At 32.4% G+C, this 17500-nt stretch overlaps 5 protein-coding genes across 5 annotated transcripts in view; all 5 read right to left on the bottom strand.

The window, feature by feature from the left end:
- HELRODRAFT_193946 (hypothetical protein) overlaps positions 1 to 1535 on the bottom strand; it is a gene marked incomplete at its 5' end in the record, with an annotated part of 10971 nt that extends 9436 nt beyond the window's left edge. Inside the window, 4 exons of the mRNA XM_009029916.1 lie at positions 133 to 249; positions 550 to 636; positions 1042 to 1188; positions 1389 to 1535. Of these exons, the coding sequence (XP_009028164.1) occupies positions 133 to 249; positions 550 to 636; positions 1042 to 1188; positions 1389 to 1535 (498 nt within the window). The remainder of the gene's footprint in view (positions 1 to 132; positions 250 to 549; positions 637 to 1041; positions 1189 to 1388) is intronic.
- Positions 1536 to 1741: 206 nt separating this feature from the next.
- Positions 1742 to 4294, bottom strand: HELRODRAFT_193947 (hypothetical protein; the record flags this gene model as incomplete). The annotated part of the gene is made up of 8 exons (XM_009029917.1): positions 1742 to 1997; positions 2093 to 2248; positions 2454 to 2572; positions 2681 to 2828; positions 2986 to 3066; positions 3336 to 3402; positions 3503 to 3587; positions 4169 to 4294. The coding sequence occupies 8 exons, from the start codon at positions 4292 to 4294 to the stop codon at positions 1847 to 1849; spliced, it is 933 nt and encodes a 310-aa protein (XP_009028165.1). The 3' UTR covers positions 1742 to 1846.
- An 894-nt stretch (positions 4295 to 5188) lies between these two features.
- HELRODRAFT_193948 (hypothetical protein) lies at positions 5189 to 7917 on the bottom strand. Its single transcript, XM_009029918.1, has 9 exons — positions 7716 to 7917; positions 7379 to 7513; positions 6856 to 7200; positions 6451 to 6537; positions 6111 to 6209; positions 5924 to 5992; positions 5719 to 5810; positions 5593 to 5642; positions 5189 to 5310 (listed from the first exon to the last, which is right to left on the bottom strand). Exons 1-9 carry the CDS (start codon positions 7890 to 7892, stop codon positions 5306 to 5308), a joined length of 1059 nt encoding a protein of 352 aa, XP_009028166.1. The 5' UTR covers positions 7893 to 7917; the 3' UTR covers positions 5189 to 5305.
- Positions 7918 to 8388: 471 nt separating this feature from the next.
- On the bottom strand, positions 8389 to 9092 carry HELRODRAFT_152267 (hypothetical protein; the record flags this gene model as incomplete). The annotated part of the gene is made up of 2 exons (XM_009029919.1): positions 8389 to 8498; positions 8798 to 9092. Coding segments are annotated over 2 exons (405 nt in total), but the record flags the coding sequence as incomplete, so codon positions are not given.
- Positions 9093 to 9823: 731 nt separating this feature from the next.
- Positions 9824 to 10743, bottom strand: HELRODRAFT_180615 (hypothetical protein; the record flags this gene model as incomplete). Its single annotated transcript, XM_009029920.1, has 3 exons — positions 9824 to 9890; positions 10293 to 10456; positions 10636 to 10743. 3 exons carry the CDS (start codon positions 10741 to 10743, stop codon positions 9824 to 9826), a joined length of 339 nt encoding a protein of 112 aa, XP_009028168.1.
- Positions 10744 to 17500: the final 6757 nt, after the last annotated feature.

Raw genomic sequence — 17500 nt, forward strand, 5'->3', positions numbered from 1 at the left:
ATTACACAAACGCACGCACGCATACACACGTACGCACGCACACACACAAATTATACGAAAATTTTTTGCAAATAAATGTGTCTCATATTATGTATGAAATAAATATGTATTTAAGTAAAAAAAAAAAATGACTTGATTATTAAATCCGTGCTTCTGCTCCAAGACAAATGTCGAATATAAACTCCAGGGCAGTGACGTTATGAGACTATAGAGAGATGTTATGGAAGTGAAAACCAAGGATTGTGTGATCTAGAGTAAAAATTTTGTAAAAAAAAATAATTAAATTTGTATAAAAAATATCAAAAATGTATTTAAAAATTTATGCTAAATATTTAATCAGTGGAGAATACGAATAAATTTATATTTAGAGAAAAATAATGGTAAAATATATTAAAAAATCTAAAAACTTATATAATGTTTCATGTACTAAATATTTAAATAATAAATGTAAATAATGGTGAATAATTATAGCTAAATAATTAATTAATTTAAATAAATTTAAATAATGATGAATAATTATAACTAATTAATTAATTAAAAAAAATTTACTTCATAGTCTTTATTGAGGCCAAAATAGACAACTATATTCTCAGACCAGTCCCAGGCATAAGAAAGCAGGAAGAACCATATAATGACCTGTGTTTTTTAAATACATCACAATCTTAATATAATTTTTCATATTTTAACACAATTATTATAAAAAAAATTACAAATTACATATACTGATTTTTATAAAAAATTTTCTTATGCTAAATCTCTATTGTATTTATAAAAATCATAAGAAATTAACAATGTATTAAGTGACTGTTCTTGGTTTCTTCATTAAGAAGGCAGTTTTTATGATAAATTTATGTATTATATTTGTATTTTATGTTGAATAGAACAAATTTATACAAATAAATTATGGGCAGTTGGTAATATTTCATGTTTGAGTGTTGTAGCACATAGATGACAGTTTTAGGGTGAATAAAATAAGACGGCTCTATGAAAAAATAGAATAAAATGAAATTAAAAATGAAAAAATAACAGAAAATCTCTGACAGTAGTTTCGATCTGACTGTAAAGACCGGACCAGAACGCAAAGTTACTCTTGTCCAAGTTGTACAGACGTGCTTTCTCAAAACTTTCACTGTCCATTATTGATTCAATCACTTTCGGCCTCACAGTTACATTTTTAAAGATTTTTCTCTAAAAAATATATTAAAATTTTAGATCTTCATTTTACATTTTTTGATTTCAGAAAACTTGGAAATAACTCTTGAATAAAATAAAACTGAAGTTAAAAAATATATACAATACAAACAAAGTCTGCATCTGCATATTAGATATTTCAGATTTAGTAGAAAGTTGAGTTTTTAAATATTAATTTAATTTTTAAAGTGACGAACCTGTCTGTAGGCCAGGTACAACTCCCATATGAACATGAACCAGAGAAAAGCGAGAGTGCAAAGTAACAAATCACATTTCTTGAAAATACTGCTCACTCTTTCATTTACTTCTTCGAAAAATGCTTTTATCAACTCGGTGGTCGCCATTTTTTCAGATTAGATAGATGTAGATTAATCGAATTATTTATGGCAAACTTGAGATGGGCTATGTAGTTTCATATTTTATTGAAACGCTATTGAGTAAGTCAAGTACTTTCTTATTCTAATTCTAGTCAAAACAAACAAATGTCACGTTGATGTACAAAATTCGTTTAAAAAACCCACCAATTATCGTCAAATGACAACACCATGAACACCTTTCTCTAATTTTTTTTAATAAACATCTTCAAAATAAAACTATGTAAGAGTTCTAGAAAAAAAGTACAATGAATAAACAAATAGTTCATAACAAATTCTCCTTAAAATTTAACAACTTTCCCTTTTTTATCAGGGCCAGCAGCAGCAGTAGTATCGGCTTTCCTCTTACGCTTCAGCATGCTTTTGAAGTCACCTTCCTGTTGAGCCAGAGAATTCAGAATCTTTTTCGTTTTGTCCTCGCGTTCCTTGTTCCTGTTGTTTAGTTGATTAAAAAAGAATTTAGCATTCCATTTTCAAATTATAGAAAATAAATCAGAAATAAAACGAACAAAAAAAAATGAACGTACAATCTTATTTTTTCCTGGAAAATATGCTCAGAGAGGAAACTTTGATCTTTCCTAATCTCTTTCTCAGAACCTTTCATGAGTTTTTTGTATTTGATCTGCTCCCTCTTGCGGGCTTGGAAGTCCTTGTGACCAACAATTTTTTTGCGACCATCAAACCTTATTAGGAAATAAAATAAGTAAGACTGTATGACAACAGCATATAATGATATTTTATTTTCACAAATTCACTTTCTATGTTACTAAAGTAAAAGTTAACAGTAATGCTAACATCGGTGTAATATTAACGGTATTATTAGCCAACCAACCAACCAAACAGACCGATCAATTAACCATCCAACTAACCATCCAATCAACAACCTACTTCTCTGCAACTCTTGGTTCGAACTGTTTGATTGGCTGAGGCCTGGTCAATGGTCTGACCAATGGCTGCCATGGCTTTTTGAATGATTCCAAATCATTTGTTAACTCACTGGCTAATTTCTGTGATATTTAAGATAATATTAATAATTATTATTATTAATAACGACAATAATGGTAAAACAATAACCGAAATTATAGTGATTGTATAATTATAATTAAATTTTATACCTTTATGCATTCCGTGTGCATTAATTCATTAGTGACACTTTGAAGGTGAGTTCTGATTGGTTGAAATATCTGAGTGACAGATGGCAGGTCGGCGTATAATTTCGTGAACTTTCTAAGCAGAACAAGAGTGTACCACAACGTTGTCATTCTGTCGTTCAAATGAATGAATGAATGATGATGAATGGATAAATGAATTAATGACAAATAAATAAATGAAGAATGAATGCATGAATGAGTGAGTGAATTGAATGAATGAGTAAAAGGTTGCAATGCATTAAAGGAATAGTATGAAATGTGAAACTAACTTGAAATCATCAGATTGAAGGAAGGCTCGCGAGTCAGCAGCCATCAGATGAGATAGATTGAAAGGTGATGGATTGAACGTTCTAAAAATGAATGAGTGAAAGAAAGAAAGAACGGATGAATGAATGAATTAACAAATGAATTAATAAATGAATTAACAAAATTAGGTGGGTATTAAAAAAACTATTAACTTAAACCTACAAAATTGCAGTATAGTTTCAAATAGAACATTTATCAGTAAAAGCCAATAAACAAACAAACAAACGAACGAACGAACGAATGAATGAATGAAGATACAAATGAATAAATGAATGAATAAATGAATGAATGAGAGAAGAAAAAAATGTCGAACTCTATAGGCTTGGATTTCAACAAATTGAAATCCTCAACTCTCAATAACGAAGACTTCTGTTTATCCTCTGCAACCAATCAAAAAATTCATAGTAAATTAATTATGGATAATTATAAATAATTATGAAAAATTATGAATAGTTAATAATAATAATAATAATAACAAACCTGTGTTTAGGTCGGTATGCATTATTAAAACGGTTTTTAGAAATTGAACAGCTTCAGGCATGAATCGCTTTGATAGCCTGACATACTGAAAATATAATTAAAAGATGCATCAACTAGTTACTAATATTTCAATCATTCATTCATTGTATCAATCAATCAGTCATTCATTTATAATATCAATCAATCAATCAATTAATCAATCAACAAATCAATCAACCAGTCAGCAATCAAACAGCCGACCAATCAATCAACTAATCAATCAATCAAAACACACCTCATACGATAGTGCACATATAACCAGACCACAAGCAACATCATATGTTGAACTGATAGACACCTGTATAAAAAAAACATAGATATACAAGCATCACTTAAGAATTTTATCGCTACAACTACTCTTACTACTACTACTACTGCTGCTGCTGCTTCTACGCTGCTACAACTACCACTACTACTACTAATACAATTACTACTAAAATCAATACTACAACTTCAAATATGTTTAAATTTTACTACTACAACAACTACTAGTGGCCCAATTATACCCCACGTCAGATTACTACTACTCTTACTACTACTACAACTACTAGAGCTACTACTACTACAACTACTCATACTACTACTATTCCAACTACAACAGCTACTACTACTACTACCAGTACGAACCTGGGAGAGCAGTTGCGACATGAACAGCATGGTCGGAGTGACGACGTGATGATGATAATCTGACGTGGGGTATAATTGGGCCACCAGAAATAGGTCAAGTAACTGGGTCAGGTCAAGTAAGGTCATTTCATCATCATCATTGAACCGCAAAATTTTGTATCAATCATTGAATATTTGAGTGAATTAGTTTAAAGAATTTTTTATAAATTTTATATTTAACACAACTACTTTTAGGTAAATTACTACATGTTCATTACTACTACTACAAATACATTTACTACTACTACTACCACTACTATTACACTACTACTATTATTAGCGTTAGTACAACTACATTAACTAATAATAATAATACAAACCCATTTAATGTTATCTTTCGGGTATTTCCCGGAGTTATTTTTAGACTTATCGATGGAAATTTGAAATTCCAGGTGATGGTTAATTATAGAATCTCTTACTAGACCGGCCAGTGCGGTAGAATTTGATTGCTTAGTACTTAAAGTGTATAATTCTTTCAATAAGCTGTTCATTGATGTGGCGCTATTAGTATTATTATTTATTGCTGCTGTGACGGTTGCGTTTGGAACTTCGGCAGCAGCTACTACTACAGCTACTGTAGTGGAAGTAGCAGCAGCAGCAGCAGCAGTAGTAGAAGTAGCAGTTGATTTTTTAGGAGACTTAGTTTTTTGCTTGTTAGCCTCTACTACTGCTGTCGTTGTTGCGAATGATGATGACGATAATGGCGTCGTAGTAGTTGTTGATGATGATGATGGTGACGTAATTGATGGTGAAGCGTTTGGAATGATTATTGACAGTTCAGTGATCCGAGAGAGAATGGCCTCAAGTTTATTGTCGCCAACTGAGGTCTGATTTGGCTTGGTGGATTTTACAATCTTACCATCTGATTTTCTTTCATCATCGTCGTCGTCCTCTTCATCATCATCGTCGTCATTATCACTTGAAAGAACGTCTGATAGGTCTTTCAGGGCATCATCACCGCCATCATCGTCGTCGTCGTCGTCATCATCATTTTTTGAATTCCCAGGCTTCATTTTTAACTTGCTTTTATCTTTATTACCGCTACTTACGTTCTCTCTGTCATCATCACCACCATCATCATCATCATCATCGTCGTCATCATCCTTGCCCTCATCATCATCATCCTTGCCCTCATCATCATCATCGCCATCTTCTTCTTCTTCTTCTTCATCCACCTCCTCCTCATCATCATCATCATCATCGCCTTTTACGTCATCTGACATTAAATAAATGATTAATTAATAATTATTATGAAATTTAAATAATTACTTTTCAGGCTCTTTCATTTACAATCATCATGCAAAGCCATTAATGATAATAATAATAATAACAATGATAATAATAACATCACTAATGATAATAATAATAACAATAATAATAATAACCAGCAAATGAAACTTTCTTGTCTTTCCTTTTGTTCTCAGGTAACCAATAGCTGCAAATAAACAACATCAACAACAACAATAATAATTATAATAATAACAATAATAACAACAACAAAAAAAGCTCACTCATCGTTCAAGTCATCAGCTGATTGGTGCACTCTAACGGCAGATGACCCCTTGACCTTCGGGTCACCCTTCATTCTTTCAATCCTTTCTTCCTGGATGAATGAAAAAAAGTATTTCTCTCATTCAGTCTACCATAATAATAATAATAATAATAATAATAATAATCGTAATCACAATCAAAACCGGCATCGTTATCTCGACTCACTTCCGATTTTTTCAGCCTCTCCCTCTCGAGTCGATCAATTTCCTCTTTGGATTTCAGCCTGTCTGATGGCTTGGTGAATGGAAGAAGAGAATGAAGTGAAAGTTAATCGATCATTCATCCAATCAATCAATAATCCAATCAATCAATCATCCAATCAATCAATCAATCAATCATACAATCAACATACAGTTCCTTTCGGTAGAAAGTGCAACATTCTCATCTTAATATCAAGACTGTCTGGTTTCTCATTTTTCCCATCATCTTCTCCATCTTTTCTCAAATGTATCTGCGTGTTTATTTGTTTGTTTGTGTCTGTGTGTTTGTTTGTGTGTGAGTAGGCGTTCGTGCACGTTTGTATGTGTGTGTGTGTGTGTGTGTGTGTATGTATGTGTGTGTGTACAAATCTATCCAGGTGTATCAACATTTACGTAGGAGTGTCAATTTATTAACCATGATAATGAAATCATCATATTCACCATCATCATCATCATCATTCAACCATCATCATCGTCGTCATCTTGACATACATTAAGCTGAGGCAGTACGTTCTTCATGTTGGCATTCAACTCTTCAACTTGCTTCAGATGTTCAAATTTTTCTCTCTTTCTCTGGTTCTACGATGGAGAGAAGGAATAAAAAGGAAATGCATTGAATGAATGAACGAACGAATAAATAAACAAAAGAATGAATGAGTCAATAGATGAATCAATAGATGAATGGATAGGTTATTGGATGGTTGAATGAATTAATTGTTAATGATTGGAGGGAGAAGCAAATGGCCAAATGAATTGATGAATGAATGAATGAATGGATGAATGAATAGATAAATGAATGAAAGAAAGAAAGAACAAATAGAAAATTGAAAAGACAAAATTTATATCATCATCTTTATTGCCACAATTATCATTACAGCAGAGCTGATTCAAAATCACCTTCTTGATTATAGAATCCATGATAATTTCAGCCATCCTGTCTGCATGAGATTTCACCTTTTTAACCTCCCCACTATTTTCACCACCTTCACCGTCGTCCTTTTTGTCCTGTTTGGCTTTCATGAAGCCACCGAAATGTTCCTCTGCCACAATCTTTCCCGATATTTTCCCCTTATTTTCATCATCATCGTCATCATCGTCGTCACCATAACTCCAGTTGTCATCATCAAAATTTTCTATTTGAGAGAGAGATTTTCCAGCATGAGTTAGTTGGTTGTTTTTGTCATCATCTTCACAGTCGTCATCGTAGTTGAAGTCGTCGTCATCATTTAGATTGTAGAGATTCTGATGGATAGGATGATTTGTAAAACAACAATTAGTGATTTTAATTTAAAACTGATGAAATTATGAATAAAAATAATTGAGACTGCTCTTCTTAATCATGTGTTAAAAAACTTTTATTTTTTTATATAAAAATTAAATTTGTGGTAAAAACATAAAGACATAAACTAAATTAATTTGCCTTTTTAGACAATTTAAGTCGCCTAATGGCCTTTGCATCTTCTGAGAGATTTTTCTCCTTTTCGTCGACGCGATGGTCTAAGAATTGGTTTGCCTTATTCAACTTTTGATACTCCACCAACAGCGTCTCCATTCTCTAAAATTTTTAGTGAAGAAATTGAAAATAATCATCTTATTATTGTTATATAAAAAAATATATATTGTTATATTTATTATATATTATTATATATACAATTATTATTATATATTGTTATATTTAATAAAATTAATTATTAAATTAATAAATAAAATATATATCGTTATAATCGTCGGATTGTACGAAACAACAAATAAAAAACCTTCTTGATGGATTTCGATTTAGAAACTCCGGGCATCCCCCTGTCATACTTACTTAATTTTTGCCCTAAAACGTGATGTTTCTGTTTGTTAACTTTAATCTCGAATTTGCTAACACTTTTATTTTTCATTGATCTTCTACGCATCAGATCGGAATGATTTTTTTTAGTTTTCGCCATTTTTAAAAATTTAATTTCGTGCGGATTCTAAACTGTAAACTCGTGCCAGCGATATTTAGTTATGTAAGCATAGATTAACTTTTAACATCTAGATTTGTAAACCATAGATCAAATAATTTAAATTTTTTCTTTGTTAAAAATAATTTTCCATCGGCTTAGCTAACGCATGTTGCACGATCTAATTTTCGAAAACACAAATTTATGTTTATAACAAGTTTATTTACAACAAAATATAGGCATAATTACAAAAGTAAAGTTTATTTACAAGAATTTACAAGTTGTTTATGAGAAATCAATAATCTGTATCAAAAGAAAGCAAGTTAGTCTTGGGCTTGTCAGCTTTTTTGTTAGCCTTTGTAGAGGAAGACGACTTTGTAGAGGAAGACGACTTTGCAGTTGATGAATTTGTACAGGAAGACAACTTTGCAGATGATGACTTTGTAGAGGAAGACAACTTTGTAGATGATAAAGTACTGACTTTCCCATCACCATCATTATCATCCACCTTAGACCTTTTGACAGATGAAGTTGTGATTGAACCTGCATCTGAATTTGGGGCTGTTCTTTTTTTTGGCTTTTTAAACAATATTCTCCCATTTGCTTCATCTGAAAAGATTGAATGAAATTTGTTAGTAACTAAGTAATTATTAGTAAATATACTCTATATAAGTTAAGTTGTAATATATTAGTAGAAAATTACTTAATTTTAATTTTTTACTATTTCTTTACTCATTATTAGTTATTGTCACATACATACTACTACTTTACTAAAATGATTGCACTAAAGTAATTAATGAATAGAAAATAATGTTCATTTTGAGTTTTGGAGACAAATAAATTGTACACTTCATACAAACACTAAAATACACATACAACAGACAATAACACAAGCAAATTTGACAAACCTTCAATATCACTAATTTTAACATCAAGCTTCATAGCTTCCTCTTCAGTGAGATCTCCATTGTTGAGGGCCACAACCTGGGGTTTGGCCTCTTCGTCGTCATCACTGTTGTACTCCGCCATCTTTTTTTTTATTAATTCTTTTTTGCTCAATTTTTCAACCTTATCTTCATTTTTAGAAAACTTTGAATTCACATCTGGAACAATTTCCTCTACATAACCAATTTTATTTTTGAATTTAGTTATGAAAGCTGGTTCTTCCTGAGCGATGTAACTCACTAATCGACGATTAGACATTTTCTCGAATATTTAAATCCGATTTACCAAATTTCTAAATTAAATAAAATTAAAGCGATCGAACAACTTATTATCGTTCGACAGGTTTGGGCATAGACAAGCGAATCGGCGTATATATTATAAAATGTTGTTTCGCTACTGACACCAGTGTCGTAACTTCAGAGAAAATCGTTTGTTCGAACGCCAACAGTAATGGAAGCACTAAATTTTTCACTAACTCAACAAGAGGCAGAGACGCATTCACTGTCGCACGATCGCCAATAACACTATAACACTGACTTTGCTAGTAACCTAGTTTTTTTATACTAGAGATTTTTACAACCCTAAGATTACAAATATAGCAAAGATAACAAATAAATATGATAAATAATTCATTCAAAAGGAAATTAATTGATTCAACAAAGTTAGTTTTCTAACAAAGGATTATACCATCATTTAAAACCATAGACCAGATACACAAATACAAAACATGATTGTAATATTCTTTGATTAACACAAGATAAATTAATTAAAACAATTAATTAATTGCGTTAATTGTGGTAAATTAACAATTAATTAATTGATTGCGTTAATTGTGGTAATTAATTAATTGTGTTAATTGTGGTAAATTAACAATTAATTAATTAATTGAGTCAATTAATTAACTAACTAACACATCTAATAAATTTATTAATTAGTTTATTAATTACCAACTAATTTATCAATAAGTACAAAGATGAACACTAAGTTTATTAGCCAAATGTGGATTGACCATGACCAACTTGAGAACCACTTAAGTTGTAGAAAAATAGGAACAGTCTGTAAAGAAATTGTGATAATTAAAAATAAATTGAGCCATTATTTTAATTAAGTCTGATTATATATGCTGAAATAAATTCTTTTTTTTAATAAAAGTAGCATATAACATGCAATATATTGAAACTGAAGTAAGTTTCAGCTAATAATAACTGCAGATCCAATTAAAATACATTGAATTGAACTTAAACAGTTTTCAACATTAATAAAAACTACCAATTAATGTTATAAATAGAATACTAAAACACTAGGTAAAATACTAAATAAGATTCACCAAAATGTTACTAACATATATTTGCAAACTGTAATGTAAATTGTAAGTAAAAAGACTGATACAAAATTTTAAATGAATAAAATGCCAAAATACTGAATAAAATACTAAAATGGAACTCTCAAACTACTTACCTGTCAAAATCAATACCCAGTTTTTCATGAATCAGACCATTAATTTCCTTGGTGACCTTCTTGCTGTCCACACTTCCCAAAATTTCTAGAGTGCTACTTGCACACGGAGCTGGAGTACCATTGAATACTCGCAACTGGTCCGAATTTATGGCCACTGTTATGTACTAATCCAAATTTTGCATTTATAATTATCAATAGAACTGAATTTTATGATTTTTTTTCTATTTTGAAAACCAAATAACTTCAGAATTACAATTTTTGAATTTTTAAAACGTAATTTCCTCATAGAACCAGAAAAGTCACACAACCAGCACACAACATTGACAGAAAAACCGAAACTTACAGACTCCGGCTTTCCGGTAAGCTTCGAAAGCAATTTGGAAATTTCAGCCGGAAAATTAGGAGGAATCTTATCCCTCGGCAAATTAGTGTTCAGTGTGAAAGACGGCATTTTTCAATCAAACTCCGCTTCAAAAACGGCCTCAAACGAACGTTCAAACCGTGCGAGATGATTAAAAGGTGACCTATATTATAGTAGTTAGGAGCAGTTGCTCTTACAAAGATACAAAATATATAAGCAAATTTTTTTCATTTTTATATCATTATACTTAAATATTGCAAATTTACCACTTATCTGAGCATATCAATAACTGAATATTTATGTACACATGTACATGAATCGCGTGTTCAGTTACTATTCGGTCATTTCAAGATACCATATATCAAAAAGTCAAGATTTTAAATACCAAATTATACATTTTCATGCTCATGAGATTAAATACTACATGAATCTGGTTAGAAAAACTACCAACTTATTTCACTATATCATAGCCCCAAACTTATTAACATACATATAGATGAAAAATATTTTAAATTAACTTCAAATTTGTAGAAACTGTTAGGTAACCATAGAATGTATAGAAATCAATGAAACTATGTCATGTTAGGGTATTTTGATAAGTCGATCATCTATTGTTTATTATATTAGTCTGTTAAATGGAGAAAAAGAAGAGAGAGAGAGAAAGGAGAGAGAGAGAGAGAAAGTGAAAGAAAGAGAGAAAAATACAAAAATACATTGAAACATGTATGCACAAAAAATATTGTTTTAGTGCGTTCTTACTGGCGATGTTTCAAATGTAAAAAAATATTTACACTACATGATATTTCAATTACAGAGTACGTTTTTGTTTGTTTGTATGCGTGTGTGGATGTATGTGTGTGTGTGTTTGTTTGCGTGTGTGCATGCGTGTATGTGTGGATGTATGTGTGTGTGGGTGGGTTTTTGTATGTATGTGTGTATTGAATACATCCAACTAAACCTTGCATAAATCTGACATTCAAATTGAATATTATATGGGTATTTAGGAATTTTTTATCTTCTTATGTGTCTAATCAAAGCTTTGTGGCCTTAATATATGGCGAAAATTATTAACAATATATAATATAAATCAAATATGTATTTATGTATGTATGTGTGTGAAAAATGTGTATATATAATATATACAAATATATATATATATATATATATATATATATGTATAATAAATAGATGTAACATATATATAGCACATAGCTTGGACATACTGCTATCAATTTTTTCGTGTTTTTTTAATCAATTATCAACAAACAACTTTCTCGATGTATATGCCTATGTTTGTGTGTTTGTATGTTTATATGCGTGTATGTATGCGTGCAAGTATGTATGTCGCTCATGGATCCGCATATAATGCATGTATGTTTATATTCATACATACATTCATACATACTTACATACATGTATGCATGCATACATACATACATACTTACATACGTACATACATTCATACATACATACATACATACATACAGTCATACGTACATGCATACATACACACTATTCTTCTATTTACATTGTAAGTTTCTTCAATGATTTAGATAGAGTAGCGTATATGGTCGAGTGATACACTAAGATACAAATACGAATATACAAAAATGATACTATTCATCTCTAGATAGAGGTACATTAATCAGAGGATGGTTGGTATCATTTGAAGATATACCTTCCTATGTATCTCCTATACTTAATACTATAAGAGTTATTAATAAATTAATATACTGTGTGTTTTTTTTACCGTTGGTATGAAGAATTAAAAACGCTTTATCGAAATTCGAGAACAATTTATTGATTTGCTAATTAAATGAACTTAATTAAGTTTTAATTCTTCTAAATTTAACGAATTAAATGACGAGTGAATGGATTAATTTGTTATTTAATAACAAAACCAATAACGACGATTAATCAAATATGTCTTGGTGGTCGTTTAACACGCCAAGAACACGACGATGAAGATTAGGATGACGGATTTTTGGGGAAATAGGGATGTGCTGACCTTCATTGTACTCCTACTCAGTTCCCAAGGTAGTAAACTTATAATTATAATGATATATATACAATAATACACACGCACACACACACAACCACATACATACATACAAACACACACAAACAGACACACACACGTACATACAAATACATACTCACATACATACAAACATGCATACATAATTTGTGTACACTGAGCATACAGAAATGTTTATAAAGGGACTTATTGACCCGAAATTTGATTCCATTATTTGCTTTGTTTACATAAGTATCTAGGATGATGATGATGACGATGATGATGACTATTACTACTATTAATAGTATATATAATGCTAAGTTTAAGTCAACGAAGCTAGAGGCATATAGGCAGTTGTGGGTCAGGATTTAAATTTAATGCCTTTACATATTATGCGTATCTAAGTGGTTTTGGGTAGTATGTATGTATATGTATATATGTTTGTGTGTATATATGTGTGTGTTTACATGTGTATGTATGCATTTTCAACTTTCAATGATTGCTTTTACTAAAGATGTATATATACACACACAACATGCATACACATATACACACACACACCTGCACAAACACACACATATATACGTACACGCACAGACACACACACACACACACACACACACACACACACATACATACATACATACATTCATACATACATACACACATACGTACATACACACATACGTACATACATACAAACTTTTAAAATTTTTTATATCAGTTGTTTTGCTGTTAACATCCGATCAACCCAACAACAACGTTGTCAAGAAAAACTATAAATACTATTTAAACAACAACAACAACAACAATAACAACAAAAATAATATTGGAAGTACTAAAAATCTCATAAAACTTGAAAACGGCGATGACAACAACAACAACAAAATCAACATTGAATCTAACGCACCGACAAACCCCCACCACCAACAGCAACAACAAGAAACACCCCCTCAACAACAAAACCCTCACCCACTACCCTCACAAAATCAACAGGAAACCCTCCACATCAAATTCATCCCCCCAAATTCGGGCCTCCTCATGCGTCCCATGAACCCCAGGAGCCCCAAAAACTTCACCCACGATGAATTTTTCATCGCGCCCCTCTCAAACGCCCACAAAATCAACATCATCTACGATGGCCACGATAAGTACACCTATCTGCCCGTCCGACGTTACGATGATGATGACGATGATGGTGATAATGACGATGATGATGATGTATTGGAGATGTTTAGCAGTTCCTCGTCGTCGTCGTCATTAGCGTCTTCAAGATTTTTCATTTCTGATGAGTTATACGTTGATGGGAGGATCGTCCGCACTCATCCTGAAGATGATGATGATGACGAAGAAGATGATGATGACGAAGAAGATGATGATGATGATGATGGTGGTGATGATGATAGTGATGGAGGGAAAGAGAGAGAAGGAGTAAGCGGAGGACGCTCTTTCGATAATGGCGCGGAAATGAGCATACATAAAAAACATCCCGTCTTGAAAGTGAGTAATGATGATGATGGTGATGACGATAATGGTGATGATGATGATGACGACGATGATGATGATGATGAGGAAGATGAGTATCATTGTTATAACTATGATGATGATGACGTTTCTGCTGATGTGTAGCTGGTTGGTTGGCTGGCTGGTACTGGCAAGTTACTTAAAAAAAACTAATTATCATCATTTCATCTGCATGCATACATGTATACAAACATGCATGCATGCATACATTCATACTAACTAATAAACAGACAGACAGACGGACAGGCAGACGGACATAAAACTATTGCATGCACAACAGGTATTATTCCACCTTCATACTGACGTAAAAAACACCTCGGCACCTACTTCCGCTTCCGGCAGCAGACCGCACCAAAAAATCTGCATAGAGCTGTCGGTGACCAAAGACTATGAATATTTAACATCGGGTTGCGTCATCGACTTTTCTCATGACGTCAAGGCCTGTCTTGTTGAAGCAACTCTTTCTGAAAAGTTGGTGATGATGATGATGATGATAATGATGATGATGGTGATGATGATGACGATGATGATGATGGTGGTGATAAAACAAAGTCTGATTTTTTTTTCATCGTATTTGACAATATAATACCACTGATGCTTAAAAGAAATTCACTGCGAATTTACCTCTAGGTGGTGGCCACACGACTTCACCACCACCAACCACAACAATGACATCATCATTAACAACAACAACAACAATGTCATCAACAACAACAACAGTAATAATAATGTTAATCAGAAGAAAGTATTGAGCAATTTCATTAGCGTATATTATACGGTTCACACGTTTGACTCGAATAACTATAAATGCAACGAATTCAACAACAACAACAACAACAACAACAACAACAACAACAACAACAATACTACTAACGCTCATTCGATCGGTGATAATATTTTAAATGATAATGACGACGATGATGAAGAAGACGAAGACGACGATGATGATGATGTCTACGGTGATGATGATGACGACGACAATGATGATGATGATGAAGATTATGCCGATGATGTTGGGTTTATTTATCTTGGGAAGATTTTTCTGTCTCAGCGCCATTCTGCTCGTGAAACTAAAAACAACAACAACAATAACAACAAAAACAACAACAGCAACAAAAACAACAACAAAAACAACAACAACAATAATAATAATGACATGAACCAAGCTAATGTTGAGCTCGGTAACATTAACTCAACTGTAAATGGTGGCATTAAAAACATCAAAAACAACAACAGCAGAAACGTAAGTCGAAATGACGTCATCAATACTGACAACAACAACAATAACGTCAGCAACAACAACGACAACAGCAACGACAGCAACAACAACGACGATGAAGACGAACTGAAGGGCTACCAAAAAATGGACGGTGACCCATACTTCATCGTCTACCTCCCCAGCAAGCAGGTCAAGGCTGGGGAGATGTTCAAGGTCAAGGTGAGAGTTAGAGGCCACGTGATCGATGACGTAGACGGGCTTGTTTTTAGGTTGGTCTGTTGTTGTTGGTGTTGTGTCATTGGCGAATAGTAGTAGTTGCAGTTTTGTTCTTGCTCTTAACGTTAATGTTTCTTTTGGATGAGGTTTTTTTTTTCTACTGTTCGCCATTATTGTTCTCGCTATCTCAACAAAACCGACATCTCTCCATCATCATTATCATCATCATGACAAACAAATTGTCATCCTCATCATCATCCTCATCATCATCCTCATCATCATCCTCATCATCGTCATCATCATCACAACTTCAAGATTGAAATTGAAGCCAATGTTCCGGATCTTGAGCATCAAAACTCCAATGACGTCATCGTGGAATTCCCATCTGAATATGGATCAGGAAAAACCCAACGTTGCTGTCGTCACTGCTGCTGCTTCTGCTGCTGCTGTGAATGGTAGCAAAAATGGCGGCTCTAATTTGAAGCAAATTAGAAAGTAAATTATCATATTGGTGTTTCATTATTAACAGTCATCGTCGTCTTTATCGATATAAATAGCAAACCATTCAACCATTCAGAAATCAAGCATTCGACCGACTGATACACGAACATTCAATCATATTTCTCGCACAGACCCCAGCCGGTTTTTGATTGGCTGATCAGGTATGACGTCACAAATCATCAGCACCCGGATATCCAATGGCTGAGAGATTTAAACAAAAAAATCTCCTGGAGCTTAGAGTTCAACGTCACTGAAAATATTAACGACGACGAAAACAACAACATCAACAACATCAAAAACAACAACAATAAAAATAATGACGTCAGCAATCATCAACAACAACAACAACAAAAAAAAGTGGAGAATTCCTACAAAGGTTTCATAAAGATTGATGACGATATGGTTGAAGACATCATCGTGTTCATAGAGGTTTGTAAAAGCGGTAGTAGTAGTAGCAGCAGCAGCAGTAGTAGTAGTAGTAATAGCAGCAGCAGCAGCAGTAGTAGGAGTAGTAGTAGTAGCAGCAGCAGCAGCAGTAGTAGTAGTAGTAGTATAAATCAATGAAATGAATTTTATTCGCGTTAGTTTTATATGATCTACATTTGCCACAGTTATCTGGGATGTATTTGCTCTTATTTTTAGCTGTCTGAAATTCTTTTCTTTGTTTCTGATTCTTTCTTTATTTTTTTTCACTTTCTTTCTCTCTCTCTCTCTCTCTCTCTCTCTCTTTCTCTCTCTTCCTTTCCCTCCATTTCAACAGCTTTTTGTTTCAACAGTGAACAAACAACACTGCATAAGTTACGCGGTAATAATAAGAAAACAAATAGAAACAACAACAACAACAACGACGACAACAACAAAAACAACAACAACAACAATACCAATAACAAACAATATAAACATTAAAAAGAGTTACATGCTTGCATAATGCATACATACTAATTAAACAATTATATCTGGAGGAAAGGAATTTCTCCGGCTGATAAAATTATGATGAAAATAAATTGACGATGACGATGATGATGATGGTAGTGGTGATGATGACAATGACGATGATGATGTTAATCTAAAAATAACTACCAATCACGTGACGTAGGTTTGCATAAAAATAAAATTTTTGGGAAGATATTTTCCGCGGCCTGTAAGATATCAACATCAACATAAAGTTTAATGATGATGATGATGATGAAAATAATAATAGTAATAATAATAATAACAATAATAACAATGACATCTACGTCATTAACTATGACATCAACAAAAAAGCATTTTACGCTCAATATTTTGGTGCAAAATTTTTTGAAGAATAATTGATACAAGTTTTGTATGTATGTGTGCGTCTAAGTATGTATGTATGTTTGTATGTATAT

This window comes from Helobdella robusta (genome assembly GCF_000326865.2).
Source record: "Helobdella robusta unplaced genomic scaffold HELROscaffold_63, whole genome shotgun sequence".
Classification (NCBI taxonomy): Eukaryota; Metazoa; Annelida; class Clitellata; order Rhynchobdellida; family Glossiphoniidae; genus Helobdella; species Helobdella robusta.

Coding starts and splice junctions, on each gene's coding strand:
- HELRODRAFT_193948 (XM_009029918.1), bottom strand. CDS start 7,892: ATGGCGAAAACTAAAAAAAATCATTCCGATCTGATGCGTAGAAGATCA. Junction 7,201..7,378: donor GACTTAAATTGTCTAAAAAG/GCAAATTAATTT, acceptor CCTATCCATCAG/AATCTCTACAATCTAAATGA. Junction 5,993..6,110: donor ACTTTCTACCGAAAGGAACT/GTATGTTGATTG, acceptor CCATTCACCAAG/CCATCAGACAGGCTGAAATC.